Genomic DNA, 27822 nt, shown 5'->3' on the forward strand with positions numbered 1-27822 from the left:
GTAACCAAAATGGCTATACTTTTTTCCTCAAAAAAAAAAAAAGTGTTTATTTTAGAGTGAGAACATGTCATACTACTTTTAAATCTTGGAGCATTCAAGGTAAGTAGTCTTGGTACAGGATACAATCAAATCATGATACACTTCAGTGATTTTATACTGAGTCACATAATATAAAGGCACACTGTACTGAATAAAAAAATAAGTGTTAAGTTCTTTAGCTTTTAAATTAGAATTTTATAAAGTGCTTTTCATAAAGTCTTATATATTATAGTAATTAAGTGGATATAATTTCCTTAACAAAGGCACCTTGAAAAGTTATTGGCACATGAGATTTTGTCAGGTCTTTTTTTTTTCTTTTGATAATTTCAAAGTCTCTTCACATGTCTTCTCTTCCACTTTAAGTTTTCCTTAACAATTCATCATATGAATAGCCAGCCCTTTTAGAGAATAAGGTCAACTTTTTTTTTGAGACGGAGTCTCGCTCTGTCACCCAGGCTGGAGTGCAGTGGCATGATCTTGGCTCACTGCAGCCTCCGCCTCCCGGGTTCAAGCAATTCTCCTGCCTCAGCCTCCCAGGTAGCTGGGACTACAGGCGTGCACTGCCACGCCCGGCTAATTTTTGTATTTTTTTTAGTAGAGACAGGGTTTCACCATGTTGGCAGGATGGTCTTGATCTGACCTCGTGATCCGCCCGCCTCGGCCTCCCAAAGTCCTGGGATTATAGGCGTGAGCCACTGCACCCGGCCGAGAATAAGGTAAACTTTAACTTGGCACTGTAAAGGTCAATTTTCAGGTAGTCTTAGAGTTTAGCAATTTCTCTAGCGTATAAACTGATTCTTAACAATTTAAAGAAAATTATATTCAAGTGGCAAATTTGGAGGCAATAGGCTACTTCGGAGTCCATGATATGAGATGGCGTTTTAAATACATGTTTTATCTTCAAGGTTTTCAGCTGTTTTCTCAGGACCATCTGGATATAAGTTGATAGCTGTCACGGGTATGACATCCACTTTATCCAACTGAAGAATTCCTCTGAAATAGAAAGTGATTAATTACTATCAAAATTAAATGTTTCCTCTGCCTGTAGTTTAATAGTGAGAAAAGGCTACTTCAAGGTTATAATATACACCTAAAGTTAGGTGCTTTTGCTACATTCTATTTAAAAATTCATAGTGGTTGTACAAACTGAGCCCAAAGTCACTTTAACCAAACTGGCTGAGAGAACAGAAAGGCATCGAGGAAGTTCATTATTTCCTATTTTAGAGAAGAATAGGGTAAGTTTAGATCTCCAAGGCAGAATTAGGTTCCTAGACACACCCAGGCTGAGCAAAAAGCCTAAGCCTAAGCCCCTCTCTAAACAATACTCACCGGCACAACACAACCTTAGGTCTTTAGATAGTGTTGCTCTTTTTGTTACTTAAAATCCCTGACCAGAGAGTATGTCTTTGGATTGAATCTAGGACCCTGTATTGTAAATTCAGTGTTATTCTAATAAGAACATCAACAGAGGTTAGTTGTTTATAGAACCAAACAGATTCTAAAGTTCACAGGGGAGTAACTGCAAGAATAGTCATAAGATTTTTTTAAAAGAACAATGGGGAGAAGACAAAGTTGCCTTAACTAGCTCTCAAAGGTTTTATTAAAACATGATAGTAGGCCAGGTGTTGGGGCTCACACATATAATCCCAGCACTTTGGGAGGCCAAGGCAGGCAGATCACTTGAGCCCAGGAGTTCGAGATCAGCCTGGGAAACATGGCGAAACCCCATCTCTACTAAAAATAGAAAAAAGTAGCTGGGCATGGTGGTGCACACCTGCAGTCCCAGCTAGCTATTCAGGAGGCTGAGGTGGGAGGATCGCTTGAACCCGGGAGGTGGAGGTTGCAGTGAGCCAAGATCGTGCCACTGCACTGCAGCCTGGATGACAAAGTTAGCCCTGTCTCAAAAACAAAAACAAAACATGAGAGTAATTAAAACTGTGCTACTGGCACAGGAATAGATAAATAGATCACTGGGACAGAAAAGAGTCCAGAAAAAGACTAACGTATATGGAAATTTAGTTTATAATAAGGTAACATTCTAAGTCAATGAGAAATTACTAATGGAAAAATGGCCTCTGTTTGGGAAACAAAATGAGAACTCTAGCTTTAAAAGTATACAGAAAAGTAATGCTAAAAAATAAATTTTGGCCGGGCACAGTGCCTCATGCCTGTAATCCCAGCACTTTGGGAGGCTGAGGTGGGCAGATCACCTGAGGTCAGGAGTTCGAGGACAGCCTGGCTAACATGGTGAAACCCTGTCTCTACTAAAAATATATAAATTAGCCGGCCGTGGTGGTGCACGCCTGTAATCCCAGCTACTCGGGAGGCTGAGGCAGGAGAATCTCTTGACCCCGGGAAGTGGAGGTTGCAGTGAGCAGAGATTGTGCCACTGCACTCTAGCCTGGACAACACAGCGAGACTCTGTCTCAAAAAAATACATAAAAAATAAATAAATAAATAAATAAATTTTAAGTAAATATAATGGCTGGGCACAGTGGCTCATGCCCTTAGTAATCCCAGCACCTTCCGAGGCCAAAGCAGGAGGACTGCTTGGGCCCAAGGAGTCCAGCCTGGGCAACACAGCGAGACCCTGTCTCTACACAAAATAAAATGTTTTTTTAAAAAATGGCTGGGCACAGAGGCTTAGGCTGGGCACGGTGGCTCACGCCTGCAATCCCAGCACTTCGGGAGGCCGAGATGGGTGGGTCACTTGAGCTCAGGAGTTCGAGACCATCCTGGCCAACATGGTGAAACCCATCTCTACTAAAAATACAAAAATTGGCCAGGCATGGTGGCGGGCGCCTGTAATCTCAAGCTATTCAGGAGGCTGAGGCATGAGAATTGCTTGAAACCAGGAGGTGGAGGTTGCAGCAAGCCAAGATCACACCACTGTACTCCAGCCTGGGCAACAGAGCAAGACTGTGTCTCAACAACAACAACAACAACAAATTAGCCAGGCATGGTGGCAAGTGCCTGTAGTCCCAGCTATTTGGGAGGCTGAGGCAGGGGGATCGCTTGAACCCAGGAGGTCAAGACTGCAGTGAGCCTTGATAGCACTGCCACTATACTCCAGCCTGGGCAACAGAACAAAACCCTGTCTTTAAAAAACAAAAATCTGGCCGGGCGCGGTGGCTCACGCTTGTAATCCCAGCACTTTGGGAGGCCGAGGTGGGTGGATCATGAGGTCAGGAGATCGAGACCACGGTGAAACCCCGTCTCTACTGAAAATACAAAAAAAAAAAAATTAGCTGGGCATGGTGGCGGGCGCCTGTAGTCCCAGCTACTCGGAGAGGCTGAGGCAGGAGAATGGCGTGAACCCGGGAGGCAGAGCTTGCAGTGAGCCGAGATTGCGCCACTGCACTCCAGCCTGGGCGACAGAGCGAGACTCCGTCTCAAAAAAAAAAAAAAAAAAAAAATCAAACAAAAAAAGCCCCATAATTTTAAGATAGGAAAGTCTGGCCTACTTAGTAGGCAAAATAAAAACCCTAGATGCTGTAAAGGAATAACATGAATTACTTAGGCCTCGAATTTAAAGCTTTTGTATGATGAGATACCATAAACGAGCAAAAGACAAATGATAGGCTGGGATGAGTAAAAAAATCTGCAATGAGCATTACATATGTATAATAGACAAAAGAGCTCTTATATACTAATAGTTACAAAATGCAACACAATTGAAGAATGGCCAAAGGTTCTACGTAAGCAAGTCATGAGAGAATCATATATAGCCAATTATCACAAAGATGTTGAACCCACCCAGACCTAAACTAGCAAAGATGCTAGTAAGATGAAAATGCAAATTAAGATGAATTATATTTTTAGTAGCAAAACCAAAAAAGATTATCATCAGGTTGTAAGGAGTTAATACAATTACTTGTGACACAATAATTTTACTTTTAGGAATCTATTCTACATAAATACACATGTGAAAAGAAATACATGTGCAAGAATGTATACTAGAACATTGTTGGGATTAACATGAAATTGGAAATTACCTAAATGTTAGAAGAATGGTTATATTAAGGTATATCTATACTGTGGAACACCTGTGATATTGTGACTTCTAAGTTCCTCTGACTTCCTGGAACAGCTCCTAAAATCCTTAAATCTCCAAAGTGGTAAGTATCTTTTGGATGCTAATGATGACTGATGGCTGGGGGATCCTGGATAGCCTCAACAGGGGAGCTGGTTGCCAGGGGTATCAACCATGAGATCAGTCCCATCCCCTAACCTTGGGGAAGGAAATGGGGTACTAAAGGTTGAGTTGATCACCGTGACCAGTGATGTAATCAATCATGCCTATGTGATGAAACCTGCAAAAAAACCCAAAAGGACTAGGTTTGGAGAGCTTCTGGATAGCTCAACACACAGAGGTATGGGACCTGGATAGAGGTGCACCTAGGGAGGACAGGGAAGCTCTGAACCCCTCTCCCCCTCCCCATGTCTTACCCTATGCACTTCTTCCATCTGCTTGTTGTTTCCTTTGTAATAAACCAGTAAGTGGAGGTGTTTCCCTGAGATCTGTGAGCCGCCCCAAAGACGTCCCAAGCAAATTAATCAAACCCAAAGAGGAGGTCATGGGAACCTCTTTATACCCAGCTGGCCAGAATCACATGTCACAACCTGGGGCTTACAACTGGCATCTGAAGGGGGGCAGTCTTGTGGAACTAAGCCCTTAGCCTGTGGGATCTGATGCTGTGTCCAGGTGGAAAGTGTCAGAACTGAACTGAATTACAGGACACCCAGCTGGTGTCCACTGGAGAACTGGTTACTGGTGGGGAAAAATGCCCACACACATATTGGTGCCCAAACGTGAAGTACTCCAGAGTGTCAGAGTAGGAAAAACCAAAGTATTTTTCCTATGCTTCGGTTTTTCCTATCTCCTTTAGAACTATGCAGCCATAAAAAGAATAGGTAAGCTATACATAATTATGACATGTCAGTTAAAAATAATATTAAGGGCTGGGCACAGTGGCTGATGCCTGTAATCCCAGAACTTTGGGAAGCCAAGGTGGAAGGACTGCTTGACCCCAGGAGTTTGAGACCAGCCTGGGCCAACCTGGCCTCTACAAAAAATAAATTTAAAAAATTAGCTGGGCATGGTGACACACACCTTAGTCCTAGCTACTCAGGAGGCTGAGGTGAGAGGATCACTTAAGTCTTGGGAGATTGAGGCTGCAGTGAGCCATGACTGAGCCACTGCACTCCAGCCTGGGTGTCAAGGTGAGACCTTTTCTCAAAAATAAGTAATAAAAAATAAAATGGAATTAAAATAACTAAGGGGACAAAAAAGAATATATGTAGTGATAAGAAAAGATCTTAGGTCTATGGTTCCCAAACTGCACTGAGGTCCCTGGGTTGGTAAGCAAACTCACAGTGGCACCACAGAATATTATAAATTTTCAAGAGACTTCATGTGTAATATTACCTTGAGGTTACTTCATGCTTTAACATTAGATTGCAAAACAGTCAATGAAGTCAATCTTTCCAAAGCTGGGTTTTGGTGGTGTTAGATTTGGAAAGTTTTTCCCTCCAAACCTCATGTTAAAATTTACTCCCCGATGTTGGAGGTGTGGCCTAATAGGAAGTGTTCGGGCCATGAGGACAGATCCTTCATGAACAGATTAATGCCCTCTCTGGAGGGGAAGGGAATGAGTTCTCATTATTCATTCCCTGGAGAGCTGGTTGTTAAAAAGAGCCTGACACCCCCCCTGCTGTTCCTCTTGCTTCCTTTCTTGATATGTGATATCTGCACATGCTTTGCCTTGTGATGCTGCTGAGTGGAAGCAGCCTGAGGACCTCACCAGAAGCCCAGCTGATGGCAGCACCATACTTCTTGTACAGCCTACATGGTTCTTGTAGAACCATGAGCTAAATAAATAATCTCTGTTCTTTATAAAGTAACCAGCCCAGGTATTACTTTATAAGCAACACAAAATGGATTAACACAGGTGGTTACTATGATAAAAAGCAAATACTGTACAAAACTAACACTGAACAAGAAATGAGGATGCCAATTTCCAGTCTGATGCCAAGATATGAGGTATTGTGTAGTGCTCTATAGGCACTCACATCCCATTAGTATTTCTTAAATTAGTAATTTAAGAACAAAATTGCTGGGCGTGGTGGCTCACACCTGTAATCCCAGCACTTTGGGAGGCCAAGGCAGGGAGATCACGAGGTCAGGAGATCGAGACCATCCTGGCTAACACGGTGAAACCTCGTCTCTACTAAACATACAAAAAATTAGCTGGGTGTGGTGGCGGGCGCCTGTAGTCCCAGCTACTCAGGCGGCTGAGGCAGGAGAATGGCATGAACCCGGGAGGCGGAGCTTGCAGTGAGCCGAGATTGTGCCACTGCACTTCAGCCTGGGTGACAGAGCGAGACTCTGTCTCAAAATAAATAAATAAATAAATGCATACATACATACAATAAAAAATAAAAATAAAAATCTTTAAATTTGTCTTTTGGCCTAAGTATAGGGGCATTAAAAAAAATTACTGGCACACTAAGGATACTGCAAACCAAGAAAGTTTGGGAAACCTCTGTCTTAAGTGAAAAATGCAACGCAAAACAATTAACAATCTGAGTTGATAAACAATTATGATTATCTAGTGTACATTTACATTAATACATAGAATTTGGATTAAAAAAATGTCAACTCAGTTGACAATGACTACCTCTAGGTAGAATAAGAATTGAAGAACAGAGAAAAGGATACTTTCAGTTCATCACTCTCTATAGTTCTGTATTAAATCTTTTTCTACCAGGAAGTATCCACAGTACAACTGCAAATTTGGTTTTTAATTTTATATTGCATCTGTTCCTGCAGAGAAACCCATAACAAAACAATGGCAAAAGAAAAAGAAAAACATTACAACACCGTTTTCTATGCAGGTACACATAATAAAGTTCAAAAAAAGTTTGGAACTTCCTGGCAGCCAAAGGGGAAAGAAATCTGTTAAATTACAGAATTTTTATTACAGGTCAAGTATCCCTAATCCAAAATCCAAAATGCTCCAAAATCCAAAACTTTTTGAGTGCCAACATGATACTTAAAGAAAATGCTTGGCCAGGCACAGTGGTTCACACCTGTAATCCTGGCACTTTGGGAGGCCAAGGCAGGAGGACAACTTGAGGCCAAGAGTTCAAGACCAACCTAGCCAACATAGCAAGACCCCCGTGTCTCTCTCTCTCTCTCTCTATATATATATACACATTTATAAATATTTATATAAAATATATACAAGTATTATATATATATTTCCATATACGCAAAGGAAATGCTCCCAAGAGCATTTTGGATTTTGGATTGAGGATGCTCAACCAGTAAGTATAATGCAAATATTCAAAACTCCAAAAAAATCTGAAATCTGAAACACTTTTGGTTCTAAGCATTTTCGATAAGGATATTTCTGTATCAGAAAGGAATGGGAATGCCAATTCAGTGGAAATGTAAACTAAGAGGTGGGAGGGGCAACTAATATTTCTTTACTCTGCAGGTGCTTTGCTTGCTTCATGACTTTGACTTTCAACAATCCTTCAAGGGAGGCATTAGTTCATCATTACACCTGAAGAAGTCGGAGGTTCAAAGACCTCACAGCAAGCAGGTGGAAAAGTAAATGTTCAAATTAGGTCTTCTTTTCCAAAAATCCTGTTACATAACAGTATAATGCAATGTAGCTAAGCCAAGAACTGTGGTCATCTGCACTGAGATTTGTTTCTGTTAAGATAATTAAAATGACTAATGGGCCAGGTGCAGTGGTTCACGCCTGTAATCCCAGCATTTTGGGAGGCCAAGGCGTGATCCACCTGATCCACCTGAGGTCAGGAGTTTGAGACCAGCTGGGCCAACGTGGCAAAACCCCGAATCTACTAAAAATACAAAAATTAACCAAGCAAGGTGGCGCATGCCTGTAATCCCAGCTACTCGAGAGGCCGAGGCAGGAGAATCGCTTGAACCCAGGAGGTGGAGGTTGCAGTGAGCCGAGATCATGCCACTGCACTCCAGCCTGGGTGATGGAGTGACATTCCATCTCAATAAATAAATAAATAAAATAAAATAAAACGACTGATTTAACTTGAAAAAAATACTAATAATTCATTTTAAATATTATAATTTTTGACTAAAAAATATACAAAAGGAAGTCAAAGTCAGTCTCTCCACCTCTGTTCTCATTCCTACTCATTAGAGATAACTTGTTTTCTCATTCCAGAAATTTTCTATGCATTTATATACACGTAATATTTTGTTTTACCTAAATGTGATCATACTGCTTTGCCATATTTCCCCCCACATAATAGATTTTGGACTTACTCAGCCAGAGAAAATCTCATTAGCCCTAACTGATATACAGTTAAGAGGGTTTTTATTTTGCTTTTACTTTTTTTTTTTTTTTTGAGAGGGAGTTTTGCTCGTTTCCCAGGCTGGAGTGCAACGGCACGATCTCGGCTCACCACAACCTCCACCTTCCGGGTTCAAGCGATTCTCCTGCCTCAGCCTCCTGAGAAGCTGAAACTACAGTTGGGTGCCACACGCCCAGCTAGTTTTTATTTTTATTTTTTGAGATGAAGTCTCACTCTGTCGCCCAGACTGGAGTGCAGTGGTGCAATCTCGGCTCACTGCAACCTCTGCCTCCCGGGTTCAAGTGATTCTCCTGCCTCAGCCTCCTGAGTAACTGGGACTACAGGCGCCCGCCACCACGGCTGGCTAATTTTTGTATTTTTAGTAGAGACAGGGTTTCATCATATTGGCCAGGCTGGTCTCAAATTCCTGACCTTGTGATCCGCCCGCCTCGGCCTCCCAAAGTGCCAGGATTACAGGCATGAGCCACCAGGTCCAGGCTAATTTTTTTTTACTTTTAGTAGAGATGGGGTTTCACCATGTTGGCCACAATGGTCTCAATCTCTTGACCTCATGATCCACCTGCCTCGGACTCCCAAACTGCTGGGATTACAGGCATGAGCCACTGTGCCCAGCCTATTTTGCTTTTATTTTCTATTACAAACAATGCTGCAATGAATATCCTGCTTGTCTACTGAAATTAACTACATCTTGAACTGATACTCTGGGGTTGAAAATACATCATGAAGTCCTCTGGTTTTGTTCACCTCTGATCATACACTTGCATTTTCCATGTCTAATGGAAATATTTGTTCCCTTCCTCCGCTACTAGATTTTAAGTTCTTAGCAGAGTTTGTCTTACTTACATCTGAATCTCTAAGAATGTCTTGATCACAATAGCTATTCAATAAATGTGTTTCAACTTTGCTAACGTTGGAAGATGGGCTAGAAAAACAGTAGGTGTTATTTTCCCTCCCATTTGTCTTACCCTTTCTAATTTTTATATTTTCTACTCTAAAACATAGCAAATATGTCTCACTTTTTAATCATTAAAAATACTAACATTTCAAAAATAAGAAATACTTACTTGTATTCAGAAACTGGGAAAAGCACCTTTAAGATGGTTATTACCACAGCTGCTCCTGTAATTCCAACCACCATGATGTTCAAAAACTGGAAGAATACTGGGAAAACACTGCTCCAGAACCTACACAGATCTTTTCTAAACTTTTCCATCCACTGACACATTACCTGAAAAAGGAATTTCGATTAGATATGCAAGTTGCATCAATCTCTAAGAATAAACTTTAAATTTTTTAATGTTTTAGCTTTGGGATGATAAAAATATTCTATATTTTGATTGTGCTGGTAGTTACATGGGTGACTACATTTGTCAAAACTAATTGTATATTTTAAACGGTGATTTTATTTTAGCATGTACCTCAATAAAGTTACTTACAATTTTAAAAATTATGTTCTAACAATACAAGCACAAAAATGTTACTAGCCTGTAAAATTATTTATATTGTTTTCTAACTACACATCAAGTGAAAATAATTGCTAATTGACAAGAGATTCGTTAGGCTAGTCCATTATAAACAAAATGGAGCAGAGTCAACTGTTTCTAGTAGCTACAGCACAAGAGAAGGAAGAGAAAGACAAACATATTAGTAAATTTTAGAATAGATGGGAAGTTCACTGTGTACAAAACATGTTTCTATACTTTAAGAGCGAGAGAAGAACCTAAGGTGGGCACTGATGGCATGGACTATGAAGACAGTCTGCTCTGGGGCTGACCTGCTAAGGGAGGTGAGGTAGACAGGGTAAAGGTGCTACAGTCCAGACTGCTAAAGTGACCTCAAATATGCAATCCTGACCTTCAGTGAGAGCTACTACTCCTTTAAGACCAAACATAGACTCTGCTCATTTAAAATGAATTTTGGGTAGGGGTCTACTTAATATACAGAGAGATACTGGATACTCTCTGAACCCATGAATATATTCCTGGTAAGCAGTATAAATGTCACAGGTAACATTCGAGAAATTAGTAGGTGCCAATGCATATTTATATGTAGTACCCAACTTATTTAAATCCTTATAACAACTTCATGAGATACTACTTTACACTACTATTCAGATTAAGTGGGTGCCCCACTGTACAGATGAAGAAACTGAGGTTAGAGAGATTAAGTGCCCCAAAGTGGGAGTACGGGGATATAAAGAGTAATTGTCGGCCAGGGATGGTGGCTCACGCCTATAATCCCAACACTTTGGGAGGCCAAGGTGGGTAGATCACTTGAGGTCAGGAGTTTGAGACCAGCCTCGCCAACATGGTGAAACTCCGTCTCTACTAAAAATACAAAAGTTAGCTGGGCGTGGTAGCGTGTGCCTGTAATCCCAGCTACTTAGGAGGCTGAGGTGGGAGAATCACTTGAACCCAGGAGGTGGAGGAGTAAGCTAAGATCACACCACTGCACTCCAGCCTAAGTGACAGAGCGAGACTCCATCTCAGAGAAAAAAAAAAAATTTGTTCAAGATCACACAATTAGTCAGCGGCAGAACCAGGTTTCAAGCCTGGGCAGGCTGACTCTAGGAAGTATATTCTCAACCACCTGAGCTGAATCACTGGGCAAGATCCTGGGGGCACAATGCACATGTGTGTATGCAAGGTAGCGGGTACAGACCAAACACAGAAATCTGGATATGAGAAAGAACTGTAGAATTTATAATTCCAACCAAATGAAATCCAGCACCTTGATAATCATGATCTGACTACAGTATTACTAAACAAAGCTTGAAGAGGAAAATAGGCATACTAAAAATATCACATTAAGACCAAGATGAGTCCATTATCACCAATGCTCTACAGTTCCATTCTTCAGGATTTCCACTCCATTTTAAATGCCAGGATCGATTTTCTTCATCATAACCATGAATGCTTATGATAACACCAAATAAATATAACACCAAATACTTGATTTACCTTATATGAAGATGGAGGCTCTGCTCTGAGAGGAGTTTCCGGTAACTTGCCAGGTAAAACATCTTCATCTACAGTGGTTTCCACATTCCTGATAAGATACTGGCTAGTAGTTTGCAGTGAACTAACACTTTCTACCCAGGAGAAAGAGCAACGTTACCAAAATGCTGGTGTCTTATCCTACTAGTCCTAAGATTACGATACCAATAGCATTTAGGATAGTAAGAACACATATTTTACCATGGAAGAAAAAATTAACACATCTGAATGTTCACTGATTGAAATGTCAGAAGAGAACTATAAACTAAGACACGTATAAGGAGCTAAAGCAGTTATGATTCTGTCACACAGAAAGCCAAAATTTTAGAAGTTCTATGTTTCTGTGAAAAAATGAATAGTTCTTCCTCTGAATGAACCTTTACAATAGTCTTATTACATATTTTGTGATCAGTACCCAGAGTAAGAGTGAATAATTACTGAAAAATGTCACTGTGCAACCAGCACTGATCACATTCTACTAAGGCTCAAAATAGAGTCCTAAAGTCCTTTAATGGACATATGAAGCAATACATGTTATGAAGCATTTTTTTAAAGAAGCTCATTTCCAAACATATTAACTATTAATTAAAGATAAATAGCAACTTTTGCTAATAGTGTAAAAAATAACAAAGTTCAAGAGTATATAAAGCTACCAACTAAATAAATAATCTTCTTAATACTTTAAATAATGGTCTTTTAAGTTACCTTTTTTGGAGAGGTTAGGAAGGGTAAATAAAATGTCACTGTCTCGAGAAATAGAGTAGAGCATGCTTTCTTCCAAAGGGAGGGTATAGTTTGAATGTCTGAGTACTCCCCGGTTCTTAACTAAAATATCAATTTCGGTGACATCCTTTTGTTGAACCTGTGAAAGAAAATATAATTATTCTTTATTTTAAATAGTAGCACAGCCCCACAAAAATTTAAAAGCAAATTTTCCTCCCAGATTTATATAACTAAAACACGTGTCCTATTCAGACAATTACTCTTTTTTTTTTTTTTTTTTTTTTTTGAGATGGAGTTTCGCTCTTGTTGCCCAGGCTGGAGTGCAATGGTGCAATCTCAGCTCGCTGCAACCTCTGCCTTCCGGGTTCAAGCGATTCTCCTGCCTCAGCCTCTCGAGTAGCTAGGATTACAGGCATGTGCCACCATGCCCAGCTAACTTTGTATTTTTAGTAGAGACAGGGTTTCTCCATGTTGGTCAGGCTGGTCTAGAACTCCTGACCTCAGGTGATTGGTCTGCCTTGGCCTCCCAAAGTGCTGGGATTACAGGCGTAAGCCACTATGCCCAGCTAACCATTACTCTTTATCTCCCCATACTCCCACTTTGGGGCACTTAACTTGCAACTTTAATAATATTCCTGTCTGCTTTAACACTTACTATTATAAGCTTAATCTCGATTCTACTTCATTTACACACAGAGACTTCATTTACCATAGAGGAAATGGTAGCAGAACTATGAGCCAAATTGAATCTCTTTGCTTACTTTCTATTTAATAATGTCTGTACATTTTAAAGTGATACAAACATGTATGAATATGGGAAACTTTTAAAATATATTTCAAATGCTAAAATAAATATACAAAAATTATAAATAATTGGATATAGGCAATATTAGGCACCTTCCTTATCAAGTCAGAAACAAAATAACTGAACACATGCATAATATCTAGCACAAATCTAAATCTTTATCATTTAATTCCCAATTAATAAACATACTATCTTACTTGTTTTCCATCAATCTCTACTACCTCTTCTTGAATGACAATTAGTTGCAAACTGGAACCAGATGTCATAGGCCACTCATGAACTAAAATCCTTACACTGACAATTCCAAAATATTCTTTTTCCTCCAAATTTTCAAGATTTTCATTCTTCACTATAAAAAAAAAAAGTAGTGACACCTTTGAACAAAAATTACCACCAAATCTGTTACTGAGTTTGATTATTTTGATGACATTTACATGGAACAAGACAGTTGTAAACCAATTTCTCTGGCTTTCTTCATCCCTGACCTCAATGCTGTTTCAGATTTATTAAAAACAAAGACAATCTTTTTTTTTAATGACTGCTTCCACTCATTTGAAAGGGTAAAATGTGTTGATCTTTAGACTTTGTATGAAATACCACACTAGCAACATCTTTCCTATTCTTTTTTTTTTTTTTTTTTTTGAGATGGGAGTCTTGCTCTGTCGCTCAGGCTGGAGTGCAGTGGTGCCATCTTGGCTCACTGCAACCTTTGCCTCCTGGGTTCAAGAGATTCTCCTGCCTCAGCCTCCTGAGTAGCTGGGATTACAGGCTTGCACCACCATGCTCAGCTGATTTTTTGTATTTTTAGCAGAGACAGGGTTTCACCATATTGGCCAGGCTGGTCTTGCTAACTCCTGACCTCAAGTGATTCACCCACCTCGGCAGCCCAAAGTGCTGGGATTACAGGTGTGAACCACCACGCCTGGCCCATCTTTCCTATTCTTTTACACTGGTTGGCAATGAGGAACCAACATGGTACAACTATAAAGCCAGCCGGAAGACACAGCCAATCCCATGTTTTAACATAATAAGCACATACATTCATCCATCCACAAAATCCTGTGAGAGAAGATGCCCAAGCAGTAAGAAAATTGAGTTTTTTTCTCAATCCTTTCCCCGATAAGTGACTCATTATTATTAGAGAGAGCAGGAATGGGGAAAGAGGGTGGGGGAGGCCTGTCATTTCTCTCTGGTAATCGATAATGGGGTAGGACTAGCTATTGTCCACGTTCTTCTCTAGCTAGGAAAACTCTACTCCTGCTCCAGTAGAAACGGGGTGTAGTAGCTGCAGCTGGTTTACAGAGCCAACAGCTACTCTATTAAGGTAGAAGCGCTATCGAAAAAGATAAAACAACATACACCAATGCACCCTGCCACAGATGGAGCATTTTATTTCTACCCCTCAAGTAATGCGAAGATTTTTGCCAAACAGGAACCCAGATATACAATCTGAATGCACACCCAGCTGTTTAATCTGATTCTGTGCGTCTCTAGGGCTACTTCCTTTGTCTGGAATATCTCAATATCTAGTTCATTAACTACTTACTGTTACAAGATATACCTACCTATTCTCCCCTGCTTTAGTCCCCGCCTCCAAACCATTCAGATAACATGCCAGGCTTGTCTCACTGTGACGTGGTTTTCAGTCCACAGCCTCCTGCTCACACACCTTTAGTGGCACTTCTGTGAGGTTCCCGGTCCTCCTACTGGTCCTCCTCAGGCTCATCTGGCCCCTCGCTCTTCCTCTCTCTAGTGTGCTTAATCCTTCATGACCTCTGAAAAGCACCACTGTCAAAGCTACCCCCTCTCTCATGGTCTATCCCCGTGTTTCAGCTGACCATTACCACCCGTGGGTCTCCTTCACGGAACAACAGGCGCTGTGTCAGCATGTCCGTAAGCCCAAAGACTATGTACAGGAGACTCAATGGGTGAGAAAATGCAGTCATAAAAATACACCCAAGTGGCAATTCTTCAGCCTGCAAATTTGGTGCCTGATAGAGTTTGGATGTTCCCCGCAAATCTCATGTTGAGATGTAATTCCCAATGTTGGAGGCGGGGCCTGGTGGGAGATGTTTGGGCCATGGGGGCAGATCCCTCATGGCTTGGTATTACGGCACCCCGCTGCCACTCTCGCTCTCTCTTGTTCCTGCTCTGCCATGTGAGACACTGGCTCCCCATCTGCCTTCCATCATGAGTAAAAGCTTCCTGAGGCCTCCTTAGAAGCTGAGCAGATGCTGGTGCCATGCTTCTTGTACAGCCTGCAGAACCATGAGCCAGTTAAACCTCTTTTCTTTATAAATTACCCAGTCTCAGGTATTTCTTTATAGCAATGTGAGAAGAGCCTCATACAGTACCTCTAATACAGGGTAAAATTAAATAAGAAACAACAAAGCCCTTCATATTCTGACTTCCTTACTGTGGTAGGCAGCTTTCAAAAATGCCTCTCAATGACCCTTGCCTCTATGGAGTCAGACATTTCTGCAATTCCTTCCTCAAGTGGGCTGGACCTAGTGACTAGTCAGTTAGTTACCTATGTATCTATGAATGAGACAGTCTTTTTTTTTTCTTTTTTTGTTCTTTTGAAAGAGACAGCCTTGCTATCTTGCCTAGGCTGGTCTTGAACTCCTGGCCTCAAGTGATCCTCCAGCCTTAGCCTCCTGAATAGCTGGGATTACAGGCATGAGCCAATGCACACAGCCTAGTGACTTGTTTCTAACAAACAGAGCATAGCACAAGTGATAGAATGTTACTGCCACAATTAGATTATTAATGCCTATGACTTCTGTCTTGCTAGTACTCTTTCTTACTGGCAGTCTCTCTTGTCCTCTCAATGATGAAGCTACTTGCCACGTTGTGAGATGCTCTACGGGAAGCTTCGTGTCACAAGGAACTGAGGAAGGCCTTCAACCAACATCTGGTGAGGAACTGAGGCCTCTGTTCAAGAGTTCAGAAGGAACTGACTCCTGCCAGCAACCACATGAATGAGCTGGGAAGCAGATTTTTGTCAGCTGAGCCCTGATGTGATGGCAGCCTTTTGAGAACCACAGGACCCCGCTAAGCCAAGCTCAGATTCTCAACCTACAGAAACTATGAAATAATAAATATTGTCTTAGGCCACTGATTTCTGGGTTAAACTGTTAAGCAGCAATAAACAAATACAAAAGAAAAAGTTTCTTTAAAGAATTAAAGAAGATTGGCCGGGCGCGGTGGCTCACGCTTGTAATCCCAGCACTTTGGGAGGCCGAGGCGGGCGGATCACGAGGTCAGGAGATCGAGACCACGGTGAAACCCCGTCTCTACTAAAAATACAAAAAATTAGCCGGGCGTGGTGGCGGGCGCCTGTAGTCCCAGCTACTCGGAGAGGCTGAGGCAGGAGAATGGCGTGAACCCGGGAGGCGGAGCTTGCAGTGAGCCGAGATTGCGCCACTGCACTCCAGCCTGGGCGACAGAGCGAGACTCCGTCTAAAAAAAAAAAAAAAAAAAGAATTAAAGAAGATTTGTTGTTGTTGCTGCATTTAATGTTTTGAAGATTCTTGTTGTAACTGGATAAGATGAGCATTTATTTCAGTTATCATAGAAACAAACTCAGTGCAATGACTCGGATGACTAAAAGATGGCCATAAGAGAGGAGAGAGGCTGTATTCCACGTCCAATTCCCAGTGAATACAACAACAAAAGAATTATTTCAATAGTACTAGCACTTCCTTTCTTAGCTACCATGGATCAGCTTGTAGTACACCAACCCTCTTGCAATGAACCATTTGCAAAGAACTGCTAGAAAAGATGTAAAAAATACACACCCACATATACACACAAACCTACATCTGTCTAGAGGCATCAGAAGCTAAAGACGGCCAGCACTTGAAGGGCCAAGAAAAGAGCTCCCTGAGGTGAGTACAATATCCTATGTGACTTCTTCCCCCGAAGGCATTTGCCAACTCCCAAGCAGAACAGGTAGAGAGGTTGAAAAGCTGAGTAGAAAGCAATGACTAGGAGGTAAAAAAGCTTGACAAAGTGTCTGGCAGTCTCACCCAGCAGGGGAGAAAATGAAGTGTTTAAATGTTAAAACAGAAATGCTAAGCTATGCTTCCACAGCCAGCAAAAATAGCCTTCTAAAATGAAGGCAAAGAGATGCTTTCAGACAAATAAAACCTCAGACCATTCACTGCTAACAAATCTGTACTGAAAGAAATACTAAAGGGAATTCTTTAGGCTGAAGGAAAATGACAACGAGGGCACAATGCATGTGTGTGAGGGCAAGGCAGGAGCTGCAGAATGTACAGAGAAATAGGGATAGAAGAAAGAATTTTGGAACTTGAAATTCCAACCAAATGATATAGAGTGGAGCACAGATATGAAGGAATAAAGAGCAATGAAAAAGGTAACTATGATGGTACATACACGAATAGTGGACTACACAAAACAATAATAATTATGTCACATGGGGTTTAAGAACACAAAGAGTTAAAATATATAATAACCCAAAGGCAAAAAGGGAATAAATGGAATTTAAGTGTTCTAAGGTTCTTGCATTATTTGGGAAGTGATAAAAGTACAAATTTATTGATTTTTATTTTTTAAATTCATTTTTTGAGACAGGGTCTCACTCTGTCACTTAGGATGGACTACAGTGGTACAATCACAGCTCACTGCAGCCTCTATCTCCTGAGCTCAAGGGATCCTTTCGTCTCAGCCTCCTAAGTAGCTGGGAAAACAAGCCTGCACCACCACACTGGGCTCATAGGTTTCCCTATGTTGCCCAGGCTGGTCTCAAACTCCCAGGCTGAAGTGATCCTCCAGCTTTGGCCTCCCAAAGGGCTGGGAATACAGGCATGAGCAACCATGCCCAGCCAAAAGTACTAATTTATTGATAGCAAGGGAAACCACTAAAAGAATAGAAAAATTACGTAAAACCAAGACAGAAGGGAAGTATGATACCAAAAATAATTAACCTAGAAGAAGGCAAAGGGGGAAGAAAAAGAAACGCAGAACAGTTGGGACAAAGACAAAACAAGAAGGAGGATTTAAATCCAAATGTATCAGTAATTTTATTAATGTAAATAAGTTAAAATCCCAACTAAAAGACTGACAGAAACAACAAGTGGGCCGCGCACGGTGGCTCATGCCTGTAATCCCAGCACTTTGGGAGGCCGAGGCAGGCGGATCACCTGAGGTCAGGAGTTCGAGATCGGCCTTGACCAATATGGTGAAACCCCACATCTACTAAAAATACAAAAATTAGCCAGGCATGGTGGCAGGCGCCTGTAATCCCAGCTACTCGGGAGGCTGAGGCAGGAGAATCACTTGAACCCGGGAGGAGGAGGTTGCAGGGAGCCGAGATTGCACCACTGCACTCCAGCCTGGGCAACAAGAGCAAAAACTCCATCTCAAAAAAAAAAAAAAATCCTATGTATATTCTTTGTATTTGCTATTTCATCCAAATAATATGGCATATTCCAATGCAACACACCTGCTTACCTTTAAACAACTCAAAATTTTTAAAGGTTAAAAAGAAAATGTTCTACTGACATAAGGGTAGAAGAAACTGAAAACTAGATAATCAGACAATTCATTTTCTTGGCTCTTGCTATCCCATTTACTACCTTTATGCACATTTTTTTTTTTTTGAGCCAGGGTCTCACTCTGTTGCCCAGGCTGGAGTACAGTGGCGATCCTCCCACCTCTCAGGAGTAGCTGGGACTACAGGTACACACCACCACACCCAGCTAATTTATTTTTGTATTTTTTGCAGAGACGAGGTTTTACCATGTTGCCCGGGCTGGTCTCGAACTCAGGGCTCAGGCAGTTCACCCGCCTCAGCCTCCCAAAGTGCTAGAGCCACCATGCCCCGCCTCTATGCACACTATTACATCGATATCAACTTACCAGAAATGCAGTTCCATCAATGCTGATCTTATGGAAAATAGTGAATATGCGAGAAGCAGCCAATATAAAATAAGAATAGAGTTTTAAACATATTAGTGTTATTGTACATTCTGATAATGATCTGTGTGTGTGTTTTAGAGATGGGGTCTTGCTCTGTCACCCATGCTGGAGTGCGGTGGCATGATTACAGCTCACTGCAGCCTCAAACTCCTGGGATCAAGTGATCCTCTTGCTTCAATGATGTATATTTTTACTTTATTTTTATTTTATTTTTTTGTGAGGGAGCCTCGCTCTGTCACTCAGGCTGGAGGGCAGTGGTGTGATCTCAGCTCACTGCAGCCCCCGCCTCCTGGGTTCAAACGATTCTCCTGCCTCAGCCTCCCGAGTAGCTGGGATTACAGACGCACGCACCACATCTTCAGTAGAGACGGGGTTTCACCATGTTGGCCAGTTTGGTCTCAAACTCCTGACCGCTCGTGATTTGCCCACCTCAGCCTCCCAAAGTGTTGGGATTACAGGTGTGAGCCACCATGCCCAGCCTATTTTTACTTTAAAATGGAAATATATAACATCCAAAAATTGTTTTGCTAATTTAGTATTATTAAAAACAGAACAGGCCAGGCACAGTGGCTCACATCTGTAATCCCAGCACTTTGAGAGGCAGAGGAGGGTAGATGGTTTGAGGCTAGGAGTTCAAGACCACCCTGGCCAACATGGCGAAACCCTGTCTCTACTAAAATTACAAAAATTAGCCGGGTATGGTGGCACATGCCTGCAGTCCCAGCTACTTCGGAGGCTGAGGAATGAGAATCATTTGAACCTAGGAGGTGGAGGTTGCAGTGAGCTGAGATTGCACCACTGCACTCCAGCCTGGGTGACAGCGCAAGACTGTCTCAAAAAACAAACAATAACAATAACAACAACAACAACAACAAACAAAAAAACAAAGCAATTATGGAAATAATTTAGTAGTACTCACCTATCAAAGTCTGACAGCTTATTCGGGTTACACCACTATTTACAGGTAAGTCATTTACATACACCTGTCCACTCTCATAGGTTATGTTAAGAACAACCTTAAAATAAAGCAGCATATACATTAATTCCAATATTTATAAACAATAGCAAACTCTTCAAGTCAAAAAAGATTAACTAAATTAGATGTGCAGGTTAAAAAATCAAGTAAGCTGCACAGCACTTAGCTAAATTATATATTAAAACCAGAAAAGGAGACAAACCTGCTGTTTAGATATGTCCCCATCATCTTTCAGTGTAGTTACATTAATTCTGATGCCATCCTGTAAAACAAGTATTGTGTAAATTGGAAGGTCTGCATCTCACAGATTGAGAACAATGTGGCTTTCTCTTTTCCCTCCAATTATATCTATTGTACAATCATTTATAACAGCATTGAGAGTTTAAAAGACCATCTTTTCCATTTTATAGCCATTTTTCCACCCTTATTTACAATTCCAATTTTTTATTTTTATTATTCATTTATTTATTTATTTATTTTGAGAGAGTCTTACTTTGTTGCCAGGCTGGAGTGCAGTACCACAATTTGGGCTCACTGCAATCTCCGCCTCCTGGGTTCAAGCAATTCTCCTGCCTCAGCCTCCCGAGTAGCTGGGATTACAGGTGTGCACCACCACACCCAGCTAATTTTTGTATTTTTAGTAGAGACGGGGTTTCACCATGTTGGCCAGGATGGTCTTGAACTCCTGATCTTGTGATCTGCCCGCCTCAGCCTCCCAAAGTGCTGGGATTACAAGTGTGAGTCACTGCACCTGGTCTAATTTTTTATAATATATATTTTTTCTATTTACTTGTGAAAAGTATCACATGAGTATATAATATGCAAATGTAGAGTTTAAAAGATGAGCACTCCTGTAAGTACCACAGAGGATAAAATATAAAATATTACCCCTGCCTTGGCATGCTCTGCATGATTGCCCTCTATCCCCCCAGAAGGAATCCTATACCCAATTCCATTTGAATCATTTCTTACTTTTCTTTATAGTTTTACTACCTGTGTCTCTCTCTCTCTCTCTAAACAATATGTTACTTAGTTTTATCTGTTTCTGAGCTTTATGTAAGTGGGATAACAGTATATGTATTCTTCTGTAACTTTAGTTGATACTGTTGATGCCTATAGCTGTAATCACAGTAGTCCATCTCTGACTACCAATTTACTTACTTATTCTACTACCCATGGACATCTGAGTTGTTTCCAACTTTTTTTTTTTTTTTTTTTTTGAGACGGAGTCTCGCTCTGTCGCCCAGGCTGGAGTGCAGTGGCGCCATCTTGGCTCACTGCAAGCTCCGCCTCCCGGGTTCACGCCATTCTCCTGCCTCAGCCTCTCCAAGTAGCTGGGACTACAGGCGCCCGCCACCACGCCTGGCTAATTTTTTGTATTTTTAGTAGAGACGGGGTTTCACCGTGGTCTCGATCTCCTGACCTTGTGATCCGCCCGCCTCGGCCTCCCAAAGTGCTGGGATTACAAGCGTGAGCCACCGCGCCCGGCCTTGTTTCCAACTTTTTTGCTTTTATAAATAAAGTTGCAATGACTTTTTTTTTTTTTTTTTTTTGAGAGGGCGTCTCACTCTGTTGCCCAGGCTAGAGTGCAGTGGCGATCTTGGCTCACTGCAATCTCCGCCTCCCGGGTTCAAGCGATTCTCCTGCCTCAGACTTCTGAGTAGCTGCAATTACAGGCACGCATGACCACACCTGGCTAATTTTTGTATTTTTAGTAGAGACGGGGGTTTCACCATGTTGGTCAGGCTGGTGGCGAACTCCCGACCTCGTGATCCACCCGCCTCAGCCTCCCAAAGTGCTGGGATTACAGGCGTGAGCCACCACACCTGACCAAAGTTGCACTGACCCTTTCTTGAGTGTGTTTCTTATACAAGCATCTGTAGTACTCCCATTTTATTGCCTCTCAAGGTATGATCAAAAGCAGTATACCCAAATACTGAAGATGACATGCTTTACATAGAGAAGCAAGCACTATTTTAAGAAGTATTTACCACTGACCACAGGAACTACAATCTGTCATTTCTAAATCAAATTCTTTCCTAAGTTTATTCACAAATAGACATTGTTATTCTAGAATAAAAACAATACTCCTCTCAAATACTTTTTCTTTGAGGTTGTATTAACTTAGAAAATAGGAAAACTGTTCATAAACATCAAAAAAAATATACAAGTATATCTGCTGGCCCTGAGTATCCTACTTTATATATAATTTCCAATAAATGAGAGAATAAGACTGACGAAATTTCATGAGGTTGAGCTGGTTCCAGGAATAACTTGTGGAACAGGATTCATACCACACAAGACTCACATCATACATTTAGGGTGACTTTGGTTCACTTCCCAACTAGGAGCCTAGGAAGCTTTCCAACTAGCAATTCCTCAGAACTAGCCAGCTTTCTCCTGGCCCACCTTGATCTAGAGGGTTAGAACCAATAGTGCATCTAAAACAAATCAACATTCAATGAGCCATCAGATTGACAGCTACATTGTTTTGTGTCCAAATTCAAGTCATATGGATCTCCTTTGCAAACTAGAGAATGTATTAGTTATAAACTACTATTCTTCTGACAGCCCAGAAGTAAGCCTCCAATGTTGTTCTAGGAAACCATTTTATAGCTTCTGCCTTTTAGCAGTGAACATACACTATATTGTTAGCAACTTACTGAACTTTATATGTATATATCTCACCTACCTAGTAAAATTACAGAGTTTGAAAAAGACAATTAACAGACACAAGCATACTATATTTTCCACAGAACCAAGTTCAATGAAATTATTTTCCGGTCTTTCTGAATGATTTCACTGCAAAAGGGAATCACACTCCTTACTGCCCCCCGGCCAGGAGTTCAGGGCCAGGTCATATTTATTGTTCTTGAGAACTTCTGATTGAACTGGAAGTTCAGGCTCATAAGCCAGGGTTGCACATACTTAGAAAGTGCTTGGGGACACTGAAAAGTTTCTCCCTAACCATCTTCAATTCTTCTAACTCCTTTATTCATAGGATGCCCATTGGGGACACAAGTGTCTTCCTAAGAATAAAGGTAATAGACAGCTGGTTTAAAATACGTCTGAGAGAAATATACAGTTATGCATACAAGAAAGTAAGTGTCCATCGAATGCCTCTCTTTAGTGACCAAGTTATTTTAATATTAGAAGATTTACTATAAAGACTTTTATTTTTTGGTCAGGCATGGTGGCTGATGCCTGTAATCCTAGCACTTTGGGAGGCTGAGGCAGGCAGATCACCTGAGGTCAGCTAGCTAACATGGTGAAACCCCGTCTCTACTAAAAATACAAAAATTAGCCGGGCATGGTGGCACGTGCCTGTAATCCCAGCTATCTGGGAGCCTGAGGCAGGAGAATCACTGGAACCTGGGAGGCAGAGGCTGCAGTGAGCCGAGATTGCACCACTGCACTGTGCAGCCTGGGGGACAGAGCGAGACTTCATCTCAAAAAAAAAAAAAAAAAAAAAAGGGACCGGGCGCAGTGGCTCGCACCTATAATCCCAGCACTTTGGAAGGCTGAGGCGGGTCATCACTTGAGGTCAGGAGTCCGAGACCAACCTAGCCAACATGGTGAAACCTCATCTCTACTAAAAATATTAAAAAATTAGCTGGGCGCAGTGGCGGGAGCCTGTAATCCCAGCTACTTGGGAAGCTGAGGCAGGAGAATCACTTGAACCTGAACCAAGGAGGCAGAGGTTGCAATGAGCCGAGATCACGCCATTGCACTCCAGCATGGGAGACAGAGTGAGACTCTCTCTCAAAAATAAAAAATAAAAAATACAAATACAAATACAAAAACTAGCCGGGTGTGGTGGCATGCGCCAGTAGTACCAGCTACTCAGGAGGCTAAGATAGGAGAATCACTTGAACCTGGAAGGAGGAGGCTGCAGTGAGCCGAGATCACGCCACTGCACTCCAGCCTGGGTGAGACAGAGCGAGATATTCCATCTCAAAAAAAAAAAAAAGACTTTTATTTTTCAATCTTATGTGCAATCCTGTATTACCTCAACTTCTGACAACTGCATTCATAAAAACAGAAAAATGCTTATAATCCAATAAATCTGAGTCATTGGAAGAGGGCAGAATTTTCCTGACTTCAACCAGTTTAATTTATATCAGGCTGGATACGAGGACGGACAGATGTGATAAAGCTAGTAATGTTAAGGGTAGTCTGGTTCTGCACTGTTCAATATGGTACACACTAATCACTTGTGACTATTTACATTTAAATTGATTAAAATTAAATAAAAATTTAAAAACAGTTCCTCACTGGCACTGGCCACATTTCAAGTGCTCAGTGGCCACAGCAGTCTAGTGGCTACCCACAAGGTGAGAAAAGACATAACCATCAAGGCAGAAAGTTCTACTCAACAGCACTTACACAATATGTGGGACCACTGTGAAATTCTTTCCTATTGGAAATATTTCACAATAAGACGTTGAGAAGACTTAGATCAAGGGACTTCAGTTTCCCACAGACACAGTCCAGGTAATGGGATTCTCTTTCTAGTTGTTCAGCATTCATTTAATCTGTGAAACTTTTTGTTGCTGAGACAGGCTCTTGCTATGTTAACCAGGCTTATCAGCCAACACCCAACTCTTGGTCTCAAGCAATCCTCTGGCTTTGGCTTCCCCAGTAGCTGGGATTACAGGCGTGAGCCACTGCACCCAGCTTAATATGTGAATTTCCGAGTTTAGATCTGGACTTTCTGAAAGTGAAATGAAGGCCCAAGAAGGGAGAACTGAAATAATAAAATCACTAAGAGCCAGCCGACAATGCAGTGTATTTTAAGCCTGCAGTCAAAATGTATTTTTCGCAGATTATACAGACCTAAACATCTCTTTGACACATAGGTGTCAATTATGAATCTTTAAAACTTGAAAAACAGGAAAATAATGTCCGTATTTCCAGAACTTTTTAGAACTATTTCACTTTTATTTGGTCCCTTGGTGCCTGTCCATCACATTCCTATTGTTTAACCAGATGCAACTGTGGTCCACATATAATTTCAGATATAGGTGGTTCTTATGGCAGGCAATGTCGTGGCTTCTTGGAATGTCCTGCAGAACTGAGACATGCTTGTCATTTTTGTACCCACTTGGGGTAATGTCATTATCCTAAAACGTTAACACTTGTTTTTGTTTGTCTTGTTTTGTTTTGTTTTTGAGCTCCGTCACCCAGGCTGGAGTGCAGTGGCACGATCTCGGCTCACTGCAACCTCTGCCTCCCGGGTTCGAGCAATTCTCCTGCCTTAGCCTCCCAGGTAGCTGGGACTGCAGGCACCTGCCACCACGCCCGGCTAATTTTTCTATTTTTAGTAGAGACAGGGTTTCACCTTGTTGGTCAAAGTGACATTTACCGTGCCCTTCACCTTTGTATTTAGAGTGTTCGTATTCAAGTCTTGACTAGGAAGAGGTGTACCGACATAGTTTCTTGTCATTCTCAGAAAACTTGCACTTTAAAATATTCAAACTTTTCCCTACCATTCTACTGAAAAAAGGCTGATACTTGCCTAGGTAGGCACGACTCTACGGCAGAAATGGTGAGCATCAGCCACATTTTAATGTTAGGATGCCTCGATTCTCCCACCTCAGCCGGCATCAGAAGCACCTGCAGGACTCGCCAACCCGGACTGCTGGGCCCCGCCCCCAGAGGCCGGGCCGAGTTCCCAGGGGATGCGGACGCCGCAGATCGCGCCCCGCCGTCAGAACTTCTCCTCCAACATCCGACAAAAACACTACGTCGCGCGAGGGCCGGATCTCTGCCTCTGCCCACCTCAGCCCGGCGGAGCCCCGCAGCCTCGGAACGGCGGAACCTCGCGATCGCAGGCCGAGCAGGCACAGGTGGCCTGGAAATGCGCGAAGTGGGCAACTTCCACACTTCCCAAGCACACAAGCATTCCCTGCCCAAGCGCCGGCTCTACCCCGGGAAGGCGCCATTACAAAGGCCTGTGATCTCCGGCAACCGCGCGCTTCGACGGCAAAGCCCCGTCAGGTCGCGCGCCGGCTTGGGCCGCCGGAGAGTCGGTGTGGGGTGGCTCGAGGCTCACTCACAGCCACGCAGCCCCAGTGGGTCCCTTTCCTCTTACCTCGGCCTCCCACGCCGCCCCCATTTCCTGGGGTGCTTCTCCCCACACCCCTCCTTCGGGGGCCCGGACCCCCGCCCCTGCCCGCCGGTGGGATGTGGGAAGCGTCATTGTGGACGGCCCGGGCCTCCCGGAGGGTCGGAGTCGTAAAGCGGCCAGCCGGGCCCGCCCTGCCCTACCTGTGGGGCTCCGGACAGCGGCGGCGGCTCGGGGGCGCCCGTCGTCAGCCAGCCGGAGGCGGGTAGCGCCACGAACAGCAGGAGCCGGAGGGCTAGCGGCCCCGGTGGAGCGCCCTCCATCTTGGACAACCCGGGCAGAAGGCAGCCGCGGCCGGGAGGTGAGGGCGGAGCCGGCCCGCGGGCAGGACGGAGCTTCGGCGGAGGGGGCGGGGAGGGCCCTCCCCTCCCCGGACGGCCGCGGAGGGCGCGGGGAGGCTCCGAGCTCCGGCTCGCCAGGGAAAGGCGTTTGCGCACGCGCAGCGCCGCGCGGCGTCGAGGGGCGGAGTGAAGTCTTGGAAGGTACGGCCCCTCATTAGACCCGCCCTCAGGATTGGACAGGACTCCAACTGGAGCGATGTAAATGTCCCCGTAGCCATTATTTTTAAAATTAGTATTTACACACATGCATGTGTCTGTGTGTGCACATGTACATGTACCTATACGATGAAAACAACGGTAATATTTCAGAAAACTGTTATACATTAAAAATGAAACACCGCATTTACAGGGGAAGTTTTTATTAAGTGGGTAATTCCCCACCCTTGGCTGCACGTGGGTCTCTCCCGGGCAGCTTTAAAAAGTACTGGGGTCTCCCTGAACACCCCACTTTTCAGCCTGGGCTGCGGCTCGGGCCCTGGTGGTTTTTAAATTTTCTCGGGTGATTCATTGTGGGGCCAAGATTGAGGATGCGCCATGCTTATTGTTCAGCATTCTGCCGACCCCTGGAGGCGGCGCGGGGACAGCGCTCAGCTGGAAGCCAGCACACCTGGGCTCTCAGCGCCTTTTTGGTCAGTATCGTAACTCTAAAGTGAAAGTGTTAGACTTTTCTTCCACCTTTCAGATTAAAAAAAAAAAGTTACGGAACCCTGTAAAGCACAGAATAGCAAGAAATTCAAGCGTTTTAGATTAACAAGATTGCATGTTGATTGAGAAAAACTTGGAAACTTGGCCATTCAGGCAGAATAAGAGTAATATTTAGTCTTCCTTTGAAATAAAACTTTTGACATGAAATAAAACTTTTGACATGAAAAGGGAAACAAGAATCTATTTCTTTCTTTGAGCCCCCTTTATTCTTTTGAACACCCTCCTCCCACAGGCCTGCTGACAGCTCCCCCCCCCCCCCGCCCCAGAATAAATTATAAAAGTTTTGGCTAAAGACTCCTTTCAACTAACTCCGGGCTTACTCTGAGATTCCCCACGCCATTGTTAAGCTACAAGTGATTTCACAGCGAAGCCCCACCCACTTCTGGGTTCCATCTGCAAACTTGGCCTTTTCACTTTTTTCCTACTGCTGGAATTAAAAATGAATTTGGAGATGGGCGTGGTGATTTGTGCCTGTAGTCCCAGCTATGCAGCAAACGAAGGCAGGAGGATCGCCTGGGTCTATTAAAAAAAAAAGGAATCTAGAAGCCGGGTGCAGTGGCTCATGCCTGTAATCCCAACACTTTGGGAGGCCGAGGCGGGTGGATCACTTGAGGTCAGGAGTTCGAGAATAGCCTGGCCAACATGGTGAAACCCCGTCTCTACTAAAAATACAAAAATTAGCCAGGCATAGTGGCACGCACCTGTAATTCTAGCTACTAGGGAGGCTGAGGCAGAAGAATCGCTTGAACCCGGGAGGCGAAGGTTGCAGTGAGCCAAGATCGTGCCATTGCACTCCA

General features: G+C 42.8%; 1 protein-coding gene across 1 annotated transcript; it reads right to left on the reverse strand.

The window, feature by feature from the left end:
• Nucleotides 1-210: 210 nt before the first annotated feature.
• LOC116463176 (glycoprotein integral membrane protein 1) lies at nucleotides 211-26343 on the reverse strand. Its single transcript, XM_032146166.2, has 8 exons — nucleotides 26123-26343; nucleotides 20055-20114; nucleotides 19796-19892; nucleotides 13128-13279; nucleotides 12108-12264; nucleotides 11367-11497; nucleotides 9471-9634; nucleotides 211-1032 (listed from the first exon to the last, which is right to left on the reverse strand). Exons 1-8 carry the CDS (start codon nucleotides 26240-26242, stop codon nucleotides 921-923), a joined length of 993 nt encoding a protein of 330 aa, XP_032002057.1. The 5' UTR covers nucleotides 26243-26343; the 3' UTR covers nucleotides 211-920.
• Nucleotides 26344-27822: the final 1479 nt, after the last annotated feature.

The sequence above is a fragment of the Hylobates moloch genome, unplaced genomic scaffold (assembly GCF_009828535.3).
Source record: "Hylobates moloch isolate HMO894 unplaced genomic scaffold, HMol_V3 SCAFFOLD_28, whole genome shotgun sequence".
Taxonomy (NCBI): Eukaryota; Metazoa; Chordata; class Mammalia; order Primates; family Hylobatidae; genus Hylobates; species Hylobates moloch.